The sequence below is a fragment of the Corylus avellana genome, chromosome ca8 (assembly GCF_901000735.1).
Source record: "Corylus avellana chromosome ca8, CavTom2PMs-1.0".
In the NCBI taxonomy this organism is placed as follows: domain Eukaryota; kingdom Viridiplantae; phylum Streptophyta; class Magnoliopsida; order Fagales; family Betulaceae; genus Corylus; species Corylus avellana.
In genome coordinates this window covers 25417529-25430605 of record NC_081548.1, presented here as the reverse complement: position 1 = coordinate 25430605, position 13077 = coordinate 25417529, and the positions used below count along the sequence as shown (strand labels likewise).

The 13077-nt window shown below is 34.9% G+C and overlaps 2 protein-coding genes and 1 long non-coding RNA gene across 6 annotated transcripts; 2 read left to right on the top strand and 1 right to left on the bottom strand.

Annotated features, from left to right (window-relative positions):
- Positions 1-805: 805 nt before the first annotated feature.
- On the top strand, positions 806-5089 carry LOC132189713 (cinnamoyl-CoA reductase 1-like). 3 transcript variants are annotated; one of them, XM_059604490.1, is made up of 7 exons: positions 807-1031; positions 1748-1917; positions 2122-2307; positions 2448-2610; positions 3004-3193; positions 3371-3530; positions 4854-5089. In XM_059604490.1, the coding sequence occupies exons 1-6, from the start codon at positions 914-916 to the stop codon at positions 3504-3506; spliced, it is 963 nt and encodes a 320-aa protein (XP_059460473.1). In that variant the 5' UTR covers positions 807-913; the 3' UTR covers positions 3507-3530; positions 4854-5089. The 3 variants fall into 3 exon arrangements, with proteins under 3 accessions (XP_059460474.1, XP_059460473.1, XP_059460472.1); XM_059604491.1 differs by lacking the exon at positions 4854-5089 and having other exon boundaries at positions 806-1031; positions 3007-3193; positions 3371-3722; XM_059604489.1 differs by lacking the exon at positions 4854-5089 and having other exon boundaries at positions 808-1031; positions 3371-3722.
- A 171-nt stretch (positions 5090-5260) lies between these two features.
- On the bottom strand, positions 5261-6684 carry LOC132190448 (uncharacterized). The gene is made up of 2 exons (XR_009441136.1): positions 6507-6684; positions 5261-5731 (listed from the first exon to the last, which is right to left on the bottom strand). It is a non-coding gene; the product is annotated as an uncharacterized LOC132190448 (long non-coding RNA).
- Positions 6685-6930: 246 nt separating this feature from the next.
- On the top strand, positions 6931-9891 carry LOC132190018 (cinnamoyl-CoA reductase 1-like). Of its 2 annotated transcripts, none has more exons than XM_059604894.1 (6): positions 6931-7188; positions 7917-8086; positions 8279-8464; positions 8605-8767; positions 9167-9353; positions 9531-9891. In XM_059604894.1, the coding sequence occupies exons 1-6, from the start codon at positions 7071-7073 to the stop codon at positions 9664-9666; spliced, it is 960 nt and encodes a 319-aa protein (XP_059460877.1). In that variant the 5' UTR covers positions 6931-7070; the 3' UTR covers positions 9667-9891. The 2 variants fall into 2 exon arrangements, with proteins under 2 accessions (XP_059460877.1, XP_059460876.1); XM_059604893.1 differs by having other exon boundaries at positions 6934-7188; positions 9164-9353.
- The last annotated feature ends 3186 nt before the right edge of the window (positions 9892-13077 follow it).

Here is a 13077-nt window from a genome sequence, read left to right as displayed (position 1 = left end):
TTCATAGAAGTTCCATATTTTTCAAAAAAATAAAAAATAAAGAAAACTTTTCATTTTGAAGTGTGAAGGAGAAAAATAGCCCATAACTATAAATATAAATGGTCATTTAGAGCATCCGTTGGATATGCTCTGTTTTTAAATACAAATTATAACATATTATCTATTCAACTCACTCCTTTATTAAATTTTGTTTTTATATTATTTTATTTGTTTATAAGAGAGCGAGAGCTGGAGAGGGAAAGTGAGAGAGAAAAAGGGGAGAGATAAATGACTAAAATAAGTGTACAATATGCTACAATAAACTTTTAAATACTACTATGTTGTAGACATTAAAAAAAAAAAGACTATAATAATTAAGTATAATTATTATCAGCCTTTTAGAACATTTGCTGGAGATGCTCTAACAGACATAACTTTGAGTTGGTTTTTGAAACAAAGGTTGATTAAAAATGACTAATTGAAAGTATTACATTAATAAAATAGGAAAAGAGGGATGAATGTAGTGCTTAATTATAAGATTTCCATTCCAAGATTTGTTCTTTAAAAGATGGTTCCAAATATTAGAATGATGATAAAGGTTTATTTATTTATTTATTAATGTATCTTTTAAAATTATTATTAAATTTGAAATAATTATTATTAAAAAAAAAAAAAAAAACTCCTCTTACCTTTTAACATTACTAGCTAGTAGCTACACCGTTGCCTACTCGCCTTCCAAAGGTCTGGGGTCCCTAGGCAAGTGCTGGACACTTGCCTAGGGGAGTACTGGACACATATGTTATACTAACCACGCGTGAGAAGCAAAATGCTTCCAACTCAGTCTGAAAATAAAAAACTTTCTTATAATACGCGAGAAAGAAAGAAGAGTGTGGAATAGTGGGCTCACCGAGCGAGAGTTGGAAACTTTCCGGAAATGGCTGCTCAGAAGGGAAGCGTGTGTGTGACCGGTGCTGGAGGATTTGTCGCCTCGTGTCTCATCAAGCTTCTCCTCTCTAAAAACTATTCTGTCCACGCAACCGCTAGACAACCCGGTATAGTACACCTTCTCTTTGTTTCTTTCTCTTCTTTCATTATAGCTCTATGTTGTGTGTTTGATGCTTTCTTTTTACGCGTTGACATTTTAAAGATTCTCTATTTCATCAATCTTGCGATGAAAATTGTGTACTATACACCGTTTAACTTTGTTGGGTTTAATCTTAATTTCCGGTGAATAATCTGTGTGGGCGTTGATTGTTGATTTGTTGTTTGAGTTTTTGGGCTTCACAAATTGCAGACTGTGTGGGCGTATGCTTTTCTATATATGTGTGAAGAGCGATGTATGTGACAAAGAATGAATGTCTTTTACTCATTTGCAATTTGAATAGACTTCAACCACCTATTCTATTAGTGCAAAATGAAGCACCAGTTGTCTGAAAGCTTAAACTTATAGGAAATTGGGAATCTAATAATTTAATCAATACTTTAATTAAAACTCTTGTAAAGTCGGGTTGGATTAATTCATGAGTTCTGCTATGGTACCACGTGAAGTTACTAGTAATTGTCCACTTTCAAGAACCATTCAAAACCCAATTAAGTAAGAATTTACGTGGAGTGATCTTGAATGTCATTTACTACATTCCTATTTAGAACAAATTCATATCTAGCAAAAATTTAAAATTTCTCCCCATCTAGGATAAGTATGCTTGATTTGCACCTAATTGATTGTTTGAAAGCTCTTTAAGATGAACTCCTTGGAGATTCTATGCAGGAGATGCAAAGTATGCTCATTTGAGTACGTTTGAGAATGCATCGGAAAACCTGAGACTGTTTAAGGCAGACTTATTGGATTACAGCTCTATACATGCAGCAGTTGAAGGGTGCATAGGAGTATTCCACGTTGCTAGTCCAGTTCCTTCAACTACTGTACCAAATCCTGAGGCAATAATACCTAACTGTGATTTTTCTTTTTCACCCTATGTCAATACATTTTTTTTTTTCTTTTTTTGCATTAATTGGTATAAAATCTATCGAGAGTCTGTTCCCTTGGGGCCAATTACTTAATGATATTAGAATTGAACATGCAATGCAATGTAGTCTTCTGATATTACATTCCTAAGCTATTTTCATATATCTTTTGTGAAGGTAGAATTGATTGAACCTGCTGTAAAGGGCACACTTAATGTGCTTAAAGCAAGTCTTGAAGCAAAAGTTAAGCGAGTTGTTGTTGTGTCCTCTGTGGCTGCTGTGTTCATGAATCCATCGTGGCCCAAGGATCAAGTGATGGATGAAACAAGCTGGTCTGATAAGGAATACTGTAGAACTATTCAGGTAACCAATCAGAGCATGCAATTTTGTCTAGCTGCTAGCTCTATTTTATACACTGCCTTGTTCCAATACATTTTTATTGATATCAGTTGCATAACAATTGTCCAAATCTTTCTGAATGCATAATTATGTCTTTCTACCAGAACTGGTATTGTCTTTCTAAAACAGAAGCAGAAAGTCAGGCACTGGAGTTCGCAAAAAGAAACGGGCTTGATGTAGTAACTGTATGTCCTACACTTGTTTTGGGGCCAATTCTGCAGCCTACAGTGAATGCAAGTAGCTTAGTTCTCATTAGACTTCTGAAAGGTACTTACCTGTGACATATATACCTGTATTGTTTGATTCCAATTTTTTTAAATGTTATGTTTATTAATTGTTATTTTTGGTCACAATGTTAATGTGTTTCTCACTCTCTGTGTGCCAATGAGGATCACTATTAGCATCTCGAGTTAAAGTTTCATGCTTTGAGAAATCATATACACAATTTAGGATTAGGTCCAGAATGCTTTATTTTTTTGCACCACGGCACTCTCACTGTGCCTTAGTTTTGCAGCAATTGGCTGTAGTGGGACCTTTTTGTTAGGTTGCAGTTGCTAATGATTAATGTATGAGAGAGTTTCCTAAAGCAATTTCTGTTAAGTTGCAAGGAAGGGGCTATAATTCTCTAAATTTTACTATCTTGTCAACGCTTTCACGCAGAAGGGCTTGAATCAGTGGAAAACAAGGTTCGGACAATCATTGACGTGCGTGATGTAGCTGAGGCACTAATCCTGGTATATGAGAAGCCTGAGGCTGAAGGAAGATACATATGCACAGCACACACTACCACTGCAAAGGGTCTGGTGGACATGCTGAAGAGTATATACCCCCACTATAACTATCCTAAGAAGTAAGCTTCTCTTTAATAAGGGGATGTTTTCAACTGGGTATCTATTGATTGATCAATGTGGTCATGTTAATGGGAAAACAAGGAACTAACTAAAATCCCTAGTTAACTTTTCTTTCTCTAGTCCTGTATCTAACATATTTGGTCATGGTTCTGCACATATACTGGTTGCATTGGCAGCTTTATTGAAGTGCAGGAAGAAGGCGGCAGGTTGAGTTCAGAGAAATTGCAAAGGTTAGGTTGGAGCTACCGGCCATTGAAGGAAACTCTCATTGATTCCGTCGAAAGTTATCGCGAGGCGGGGCTCTTGGATTGAAAAGAGGTGGTTTTGCCTTCCCAAGTAAGTGTAAGTTTTGTAATGAGGACAATTTGGCTTAATAAATGGTTCAAACAATTTGAATCTCTCTTGTAAACTCGATGTATGCTTGAGTTTTGAGTTGTGCTCCTCTGTATGTCATGGCATATGACTGTTTAAATGTTTAAATGTAATCACTTGTAGATTATATGTATCACTGTTTTATTGGTTCTATCATATCAATTTTTTGTCTCACTGTTGTGAATCTAATTAAAAAATAATCAATATTGTTATAATATATATATGTTTGGGCAAGGACATCGGGTGGTTTCGATCATCTCCAAGTCCTTGGAGGTGGTTCGGCCACCCCAAAACCCGAACTTTTTTTGTTTTTTTTGGCCTTTTGATGGTTGCTGGACAACCCCCTTGGTCAGGGGGTGGTTTGTCCACCCCCAAACAGGCCATGGGTGGCTTTTAGTATTTTTTTCTTCCTCTTTTTTATTTTTTAATAGTTTTAGTTTTTTAATATTTTAATTTTTCTCTTAAAAAATTATTATTATTTTTTGGCCCAATGCGGTAGTTTTATGACCTCATAGACTTTTGTGTATGAGTAAAGGGATGGACCAATAACCCCATTATTATCCCATTATTATTTAGTGTGCCAAATTGACTCCACCAACCAAGATATTCATAAGTAAAAGTTTCTTTAATTTTCTCATACATTAAATTATTATTTAATAAATCCATCCGTTATAAAAAATATACCAAAAGACATCATGGGAAAACTAAAAGACTTTTTTTATTATTGAATTATATTACGTAGTACATTAAATACGAGATTTAAATTGTATATTAAGCCAAAAATTGTTATTTTAGCTAGGAAAATCATATGCAAAACCCTTAAGTCGACACGTTTTTTTAAAAAACTCCCTGGGTATTTTTTTTTGAAAATTTAGTCCCTGGATAACTCGAAACTACAAAAAAACTCTCTACTGTCAATTTTTGTTAATTACCGTTAGTCCACTCAAAACTCACCATTTTATCTTATTAAAATATTAATTTTTTATTAATTTAATTTTAAAAAATTAAATCTAAAAAAAAAAAAAAAAATTTGAAGGCGCCACCTCATGCCTTCAAATTTTTTTTTTAACGGTTAATATCTATCTAGCCTCCAAACACTGTTTACTTAACATATAACTTAATTATAAGCAATTACCTTATGCATAAAAGTTGTCTCAATTTATAGTTTGTTCTATGACTAGTTTCTTTCTTGTTGATTTAAGCTTGTTGATTAGAAAACAATTGATGTGAAATTAACTGTTTTCTAATGCATATGAAATAATTATCAACCCATTGCCTTTGTTGTAGATTGGTTCGGTCCTGAAGTTGTTTGAAGATAGGCAGTGGTGAAACGTTAGAATTTGTGGATTACCTCCAAACTTCCAAAAGAGAAGAGAGAAGGCAACAAATTCATGTGTAATAACTTAATGATAAATAAAATTTGTAGTGGAATAAAGGTCAAAACTTGATCCAAAGTTTTGTAGTAACTTAATCTATGAAAATGTTTTTTTGCTGTATTGAGAATGCTCAACAAAAAAATCCCATGTATTCTTTGTGATGTTAAATATTGTGATTCGATGAAAAGAATGTAATCTATTAAGGAAATATGCTGTTTTTGTAACTCTATTAAGGGATCACTGCATTTCTGAGATAATCTTGCCTATTAAAATACTTTCATGTGTCAACCTTGGTCTTGAGTGCACTTTCCATATGCATAGAAAAGAAATAGAGCACTTAGAAGTATTATTTCAGAATAATTCAATTATTATACATGAAAATAACATCAATTGATTCTTGTACATGGACATGGTACAACACCCAACACCGACATAAATTACGCCAACCAGATTGGGCAAAATGAAACTCAAAAACTCCCCCAACACCAAGCTCCAAGCTTAAAATCCTTTAGGGAACAAAAGAGTTATACCAAGCTCCAAGCCTAAAATCCTTTAGGTTACAAAGGACTTATGGTTTTCATGTGTTTTAGGACCACATAACTGCAAATCTTCATATTTGCTTAAGTTATACAAGGAAAAGGTCTCCACAATCGCCGGTGAGTATTGAAGCCTCTATCAGTATCAAATTTTTTTATCTTGATCTCTTGTTGATCGTCTGACATGATTCCAGGATTCTGAAGTATAGCTTTGTTGTTGCCCATTCAAGTGTCATCGGGGTAGTATAAATTCCTGCAACAAATAGGTACTATTACAGACTTTCAAAGGCAAGACCTAAGTAACTGGAGCATAGAACAGAGCGAGGACCATGACATAAACAGTATATTTGAAAACTATTTTGTAAGAATTATGCCAACCGAACCATCAAACCTCATTTTCCGTCGGCCAAATCAACACAAAATAAAACTCATTTCTTGATCGAAAATCAGCAAGAAATTAAAGTCCAAAAAGTCACCCTAATTTGCGTCAATTTCAAAAAGAAATCGCAAAACAATTGTCATATGAAAAAGTGTTTCTAAATTTATTGGGGGGTTTACAGGACAAAAATTGTACCATATATGCGAGAAAAATCCTGCTATTAGAATAAATTTAAAAGAATATGATAATATCTTAGAATTTCTCAAGGGTTGGTCTGATAAGCTTGAATTCAAAATGTTGCCCGATATTGCAGATATGGTGAATAGTACAGATGCGGTTTCAGAAATTCAAATACTCAAATGCAGATATTCAAGTGTTTCTGAAAAATTCTCATTCCAGAAACAACCAAAGAAAACCAGTTCAAACATTAGCAAGACTCTTCTCTTCCCCCATTTGGTTAAATAGAAAAAATGCCCAAAATTTCAAACTTCACTCATTCGGTTAAAGGAACACTCAAAAACCTTGAAAATTTAACAAGATAAGCTAAAGAAAAACAGAAAATGAGCACAGAGAGTGAGATTTAAAACAAAAAATGAGCGAGAGCGGGGGAGAGAAGAAATACCCAAGGCTGGAAAAATTAAACACTTACCCAACTGATTCCTGTTTGGACACCAAGAAACACGTACAAGGGCCAGAGTTGGGCCAAGGTCTCCCACCCCAATCGCTTTCCTCCGCACACCGACAGTGGCCAAGCCACTGTGCTTCAATCCGCAAACGATTTTCTGGAGAGGGAGGGAAGGAGGGAGAGAAGGGACGGAGGGAGTGAGAGAAGGGACAAATTGCTTTGAAAGACACACAAAACAATGGGCATATAAATTTTGAATTTCATATTGCTTTACACGTGGCATATTTTAAGCCGTTGGTTGTAATGGACGGCCCAGATTAACAAATATGTTATACTAACTACGTGTGAGAATCAAAATGCTTCCAACTCAGTTTGAAAATAAAAACCTTTCTTATAATACGCGAGAAAGAAAGAAGAGTGGAATAGTGGGCTAACCGAGCGAGAGTTGGAAAAATTTCCCGAAATGGCGGCTCAGAAGGGAAGCTTCCAACTCAGTTTGAAAATAAAAACCTTTCTTATAATACGCGAGAAAGAAAGAAGAGTGTGGATTAGTGGGCTAACCGAGCGAGAGTTGGAAACTTTCCGGAAATGGCGGCTCAGAAGGGAAGCGTGTGTGTGAGCGGTGCCGGAGGATTTGTCGCCTCGTGGCTCATCAAGCTTCTCCTCTCTAAGAACTACTCTGTCCACGCAACCGCTAGACAACCCGGTAGTCACCATAAATTCTCTTTGTTTCTTTCTTTCTCGTCTTCCATTCTAGCACTATGCTGTGTGTTTGATGCTTTCTTTTTACGCGTTGACATTTAAAGATTCTCTATTTCATCAATCTTGCGATGAAAATTGTGTACTATACACCGTTTAACTTTGTTGGGTTAAATCTTAATTTCCGGTGAATAATCTGTTTGGACGTTGATTGCTGATTTGTTGTTTGAGTTTTTGGGCTTCACAAATTGTAGACTGTGTGGGCGTATGCTTTCCTACATATGTGTGAAGAGCGATGTGACAAAGAAGGCATGTCTTTTACTCATTTGCAATTTGAATAGACTTCAACCACCTATTCTATTAGTGCAAAATGAAACACCAGTTGTCTGAAAGCTTAAACTTATAGGAAGTTGGGAATCTAATAATTTAATCAATACTTTAAAACTCTTGTAAAGTCGGGTTGGATTAATTCATGAGTTCTGCTATGGTACCACGTGAAGTTACTAGTTGTCCAAATGGAATGGATGCACTTTCAAGAACCATTCGAAACCCAATTAAGTAAGAATTTACGTGGTGTGATCTAGAATGTCATTTACTACATTCCTATTTAGAACAAATTCATATCTAGCAAAAATTTTAGATTTCTCCCTATCTAGGATAAGTATGCTTGATTTGCACCTAATTGATTGTTTGATTAAGGCTCTTTAAGATGAACTCCTTGGAGATTCTGTGCAGGAGATGCAAAGTATGCTCATTTGAGTAAGTTTGAGAATGCATCGGAAAACCTGAGACTGTTTAAGGCAGACTTATTGGATTACAACTCTATACGTTCGGCAGTTGAAGGGTGCATAGGAGTATTCCACGTTGCTAGTCCAGTTCCTTCAACTACTGTACCAAATCCTGAGGCAAGAATACCTAACTGTGATTTTTCTTTTTCACCCTATGTCAATACTTTTTTGCATTAATTGGTATAAAATCTATCAAGAGTCCGTCCCCCTTGGGGCCAATTACTTAATGATATTACAATTGAACATGCAATGCAATGTAGTCATTCTGACATTACATTCCTAAGCTATTTCCATATATCTTTTGTGAAGGTAGAATTGATTGAACCTGCTGTAAAGGGCACACTTAACGTGCTTAAAGCAAGTCTTGAAGCAAAAGTTAAGCGAGTTGTTGTTGTGTCCGCTGTGGCTGCTGTGTTCATGAATCCATCGTGGCCCAAGGATCAAGTGATGGATGAAACAAGCTGGTCGGATAAGGAATACTGTAGAACTACTCAGGTAACCAATCAGAACATGCAATTTTGTTTAGCTGCAAGCTCTATTTTATACACTGCTTTGTTCCAATACATTTTTATTGATATCAGTTGCATAACAATTGTCCAAATCTTTCTGAATGCATAATGATGTCTTTCTACAAGAACTGGTATTGTCTTTCTAAAACCGAAGCAGAAAGTCAGGCACTGGAGTTCGCAAAAAGAAACGGGCTTGATGTAGTAACTGTATGTCCTACAGTTGTTTTGGGGCCAATTCTGCAGCCTACAGTGAATGCAAGTAGCTTAGTTCTCATTAGACTTCTGAAAGGTACTTACCTGTGACATATATACCTGTATTGTTTGATTCCAATTTTTTTAAATGTTATGTTTATTAATTGTTATTTTTTGTCACAATGTTAATGTGTTTCTCACTCTCTGTGTGTGCCAATGAGGATCACTATTAGCATCTCGAGTTAAAGTTTCATGCTTTGAAAAATCATATACACAATTTAGGATTAGGTCCATAATGCTTTATTTTTTTGCACCACAGCACTCTCACTGTGCCTTAGTTTTGCAGCAATTGGCTGTAGTGGGACCTTTTTGTTAGGTTGCAGTTGCTAATGATTAATGTATGAGAGAGTTTCCTAAACGCAGTTTCTGTTAAGTTGCAAGGAAGGGGCTATAATTCTCTAAATTTTACTATCTTGTCAACGCTTTCACGCAGAAGGGCTTGAATCAGTGGAAAACAAGGTTCGGCCAATCGTTGACGTGCGTGATGTAGCTGAGGCACTAATCCTGGTATATGAGAAGCCTGAGGCTGAAGGAAGATACATATGCACAGCACACACTACCACTGCAAAGGGTCTGGTGGACATGCTGAAGAGTATATACCCCCACTATAACTATCCTAAGAAGTAAGCTTCTCTCTAATAAGGGGATGTTTTCAACTTGGTATCTATTGATTGATCAATGTGGTCATGTTAATGGGAAAACAAGGAACTAACTATAATCCCTAGTTAACTTTTCTTTCTCTAATCCTGTATCTAACATATTTGGTCATGGTTCTGCATATATACTGGTTGCATTGGCAGCTTTATTGAAGTGCAGGAAGAAGGTGGCAGGTTGAGTTCAGAGAAATTGCAAAGGTTAGGTTGGAGCTACCGGCCATTGAAGGAAACTCTCATTGATTCCGTCGAAAGTTATCGCGAGGCGGGGCTCTTGGATTGAAAAGAGGTGGTTTTGCCTTCCCAAGTAAGTGTGAGTTTTGAAATGAGGACAATTTGGCTTAATAAATGGTTCAAACAATTTGAATCTCTCTTGTAAACTCAATGTATGCTTGAATTGTGAGTTGTGCTTCTCTGTATGTCATGGCATATGACTGTTTAAATGTAATCACTTGTAGATTATATGTATCACTGTTTTATTGGTTCTATCATATCAATTTTTGTCTCACTGTTATGAATCTAATTAAAAAATAATCAATATTGTTATAATATTAACGAAATTGTTAAATTTTTCATTTTCTATCGGTTTAAGCTTTTGATGAACGTTTTGAAAAAAAAAAAAAAAAATTGCCAATTTAACAAGTATATGTAACATATGTATTTTGTTTTGAACCTTTTTTTTTTTTTTTAATTGAATAAGGGAAAAAAAGGCTACAGGGAAGTATTTTGTTTTGAACCTTGTTTCTAAGTATTATATTTTCTCTAGAAAAAAACTGTGAATCTATAAAACAATTGGAAAGAGTCTATTCATATATATCTTGGGAAAAGATTGCAAAAAGATTACCGAAATGTTCTAATCAAATAATCTTCATAAAAAATTGAGAAGATGTGCATGTGCAAGCATTATAATTAGTTACGTTCATAGGGTGTTTTTTTTTGTTTTAATTTTGAAAAAGTGTTTTGATGTAACATAAATGTTAAAATAATTTTATTATTATTATTATTATTATTTTTATGTTTTTAGGAGTATTTAGTGTTTTAGTCGTTTATTAATATTTTATTTTAAAGAAACAACAAAACTAAAGATAACAAAAGGAGCCATTATTGTTTAATCTCATTAGAAACTTTATTTTATTTTAATTGATATTACGGAAGAGAGATTTGTGATCCTTGTATTTTTAATGCTCTTTATTAATTGCAAGGGTGTTTTGAAGTCATCTCAAGCATTTTCCTTTGCAAAGTCATGACCAAAACAAAACAAAATGATGGTCAAGACTATAGTTTAACAATTTGGACATTTTGTTAAAAGGGTTATTGATTGCCAAAGTGCCAAATTAGGTGTTGAGGAGCCCAGATGGTTTGGCATTTTTGTATGCTCAATTAGTGATGAGTAAGCAGCTATTGGAGTATAACTAGACCTCTTAATGCTCAATAGGTAGATACAAACTCAAGTGTTGCTCGGAAGTTGTCTCAATTAAACTCTTTAGATCATCATAAAAATAGTATGCTGAGACAAGTTGGTTGTATGTGTCTGCTATATGTCGTTGGTTCAACTATATGTCAAATTCTAAAATTAACATCTCATCTCTAGATTGGATGAGGATTCTCTGTTATTAAGTTTTTTGACAAAGAGAGACTGTGAAACGAAACCTACTTACTTCGAAGAACAGACCTACATGTATGAAGCAGGTGGGTCCTATAGCTCATTTATTTAAATGCCTGAATTTTTATAAAATTTAAACGGCCTAATAACAAGAAATCCTTAATCCCTTTAAACCATTGTGTTAAGCAAAATATATGTGGTTTTGGTTTAATTCTAGAATGCAGTGAGGAAATCTGGTTTCTTCTAGAATCTAGTCTCTAGAGGTTGCATTTTCCTAAAAAGATTGTGGGCTTGACAATGTTTTCAACAAGAAAATAACATTGTGAAAGAAATGGAAACATCCTTCCTTGATTTCTTCGAAGTAGTTAGAAGTTATTCTTGTTTTTTGATGAAAAAAAGTCGGTAAAACCTCTAACTAGATTCTTGTGTCCCGAACAAAGAACTATTATCTGCTCAAGGGCCCCGACCACGAGGTCTTGTTGTGGTCCCTTTAATTACAGTATTGCTAATTGCTGTACTAAAAGAGTGGCCCAAGACAGGTGTATTTGGACCGCTTCGAACTCAAAGCCCAGCCACTACCTTGTTACGCATATGTCTCTATTGCGTACCCACTAACCGGCCGACGGTGACCCTCTTGTTTTTTTCCGATTATAATATCACTATCTCACCAAAAAAAAACAAAATTACAATAAACACGTAAATTAATGCTTTCTTGAGAGCCAAGTCACATCTTGCAAATCCAAAAACTTTTACCTGATAAAGAATCTCACTATTCTATGACCGTTATAATTACGGTCTACGGATGCTGTTTATTAGGCTTTCGGTCCTTGACTTTCTTATCGTTAGGTAAACAATTTCTTTAACCTTCTGACATTAAGTAGACGTTAATCTCCATACATAGTTTTACAATTTTGTCGAGACCTATTTTTTGATAATCAATCGTCTGAGTTGATTATTGTTTACCTACACATTTGTGTTGGTTTTGCTTAAAATTGAGATGGATTGTTTAATGATTAAGATTAAATTTGATAGATATAATAGTGTATATGTTTCAACGGGTAGAAAATGAGAAGTAGCATAATTTGTATGAGTACAATGGGGTTGAGCACATGTGATCAGTGCTCGTGGAAATAGTTTATGAACATACCTACCTGTTTAACGAAGGAAAATAATGATTCATGTCACAACTAGCATCATCCAAAGTGAGGGTCCCTTTCTTGACTATACTTGCACGGACACCTCCCCAAGCTTTATCCAATCCTTTCTTCTCTGTATATCTACGTACCAAGAGGCGAAACCCAATTTTCAATGGGGTCAATATACAATTAAGGGATTAAATTTAATTTACATACAAGTCAAACCTAATTTTTCAAAGCTTATATATATATATATTGATGATATTAACAAATGTTTCTAACATGATGGAGATCATGGTAGATTAGAAAGAATCCAATGGAAGAACCAAAAAGTGCAACAAGTTTACCTCCGGTCTTTCATCACGTACCTATCATTTTTTACTACTTTTCTTAACTTATTTACTAATTTTGTGTTATACATTCGGATTTTAAGTTTCTAAATATTACTTGTCGGGTTTGGGTTCGGGTTCGGGTAGTGTCCAAATATTGATATAAAACTATATATATTAACTTCAACTCAATCCACTTAATTAAATAGATCAAACTCTATAATTCTAATTTACTAATCTTGTATTAAATTTATATGAAATTTGTTAACGACATAAAAAATTACCCACCATACTGGAATGAGAGCAAAGAGTCCCCCCCTTAGGCTAAATGAATGCGTGGGTGTTTTCATAAATACCATAATGTTTTGCAACGACAAAGAAATGAATATTCAACGGGAAATCCAGCAAAACACGGCGGTGTTAGGTCCGTTTTGGCCTTTGTATGTGCTGGACTCCGTTATGAGTACGTGCAAAAGCAAAAGCTAACGGATTACGGACTGTTTGAGATGAGAGAGAGAGAGAGAGGAATAACAAGAGTTTTTTCTGGGTTGGGGGAAAACATTGTATGATGATATAGGGTCCCACATCCACAACCTCCACAAGCTGTCGGCTTTTGTTTGAGAACT

Bases quoted from the DNA above. Each gene is read 5' to 3' on its own strand.
- LOC132189713 (XM_059604490.1), top strand. From the start codon at position 914: ATGGCTGCTCAGAAGGGAAGCGTGTGTGTGACCGGTGCTGGAGGATTT. The intron at 2,611-3,003 runs GTACTTACCTGT...GCTTTCACGCAG, and splicing joins TCTCATTAGACTTCTGAAAG to AAGGGCTTGAATCAGTGGAA. The intron at 3,194-3,370 runs GTAAGCTTCTCT...TTGCATTGGCAG, and splicing joins CACTATAACTATCCTAAGAA to CTTTATTGAAGTGCAGGAAG.
- LOC132190018 (XM_059604893.1), top strand. From the start codon at position 7,071: ATGGCGGCTCAGAAGGGAAGCGTGTGTGTGAGCGGTGCCGGAGGATTT. The intron at 8,465-8,604 runs GTAACCAATCAG...TCTTTCTACAAG, and splicing joins AATACTGTAGAACTACTCAG to AACTGGTATTGTCTTTCTAA. The intron at 8,768-9,163 runs GTACTTACCTGT...GCTTTCACGCAG, and splicing joins TCTCATTAGACTTCTGAAAG to AAGGGCTTGAATCAGTGGAA.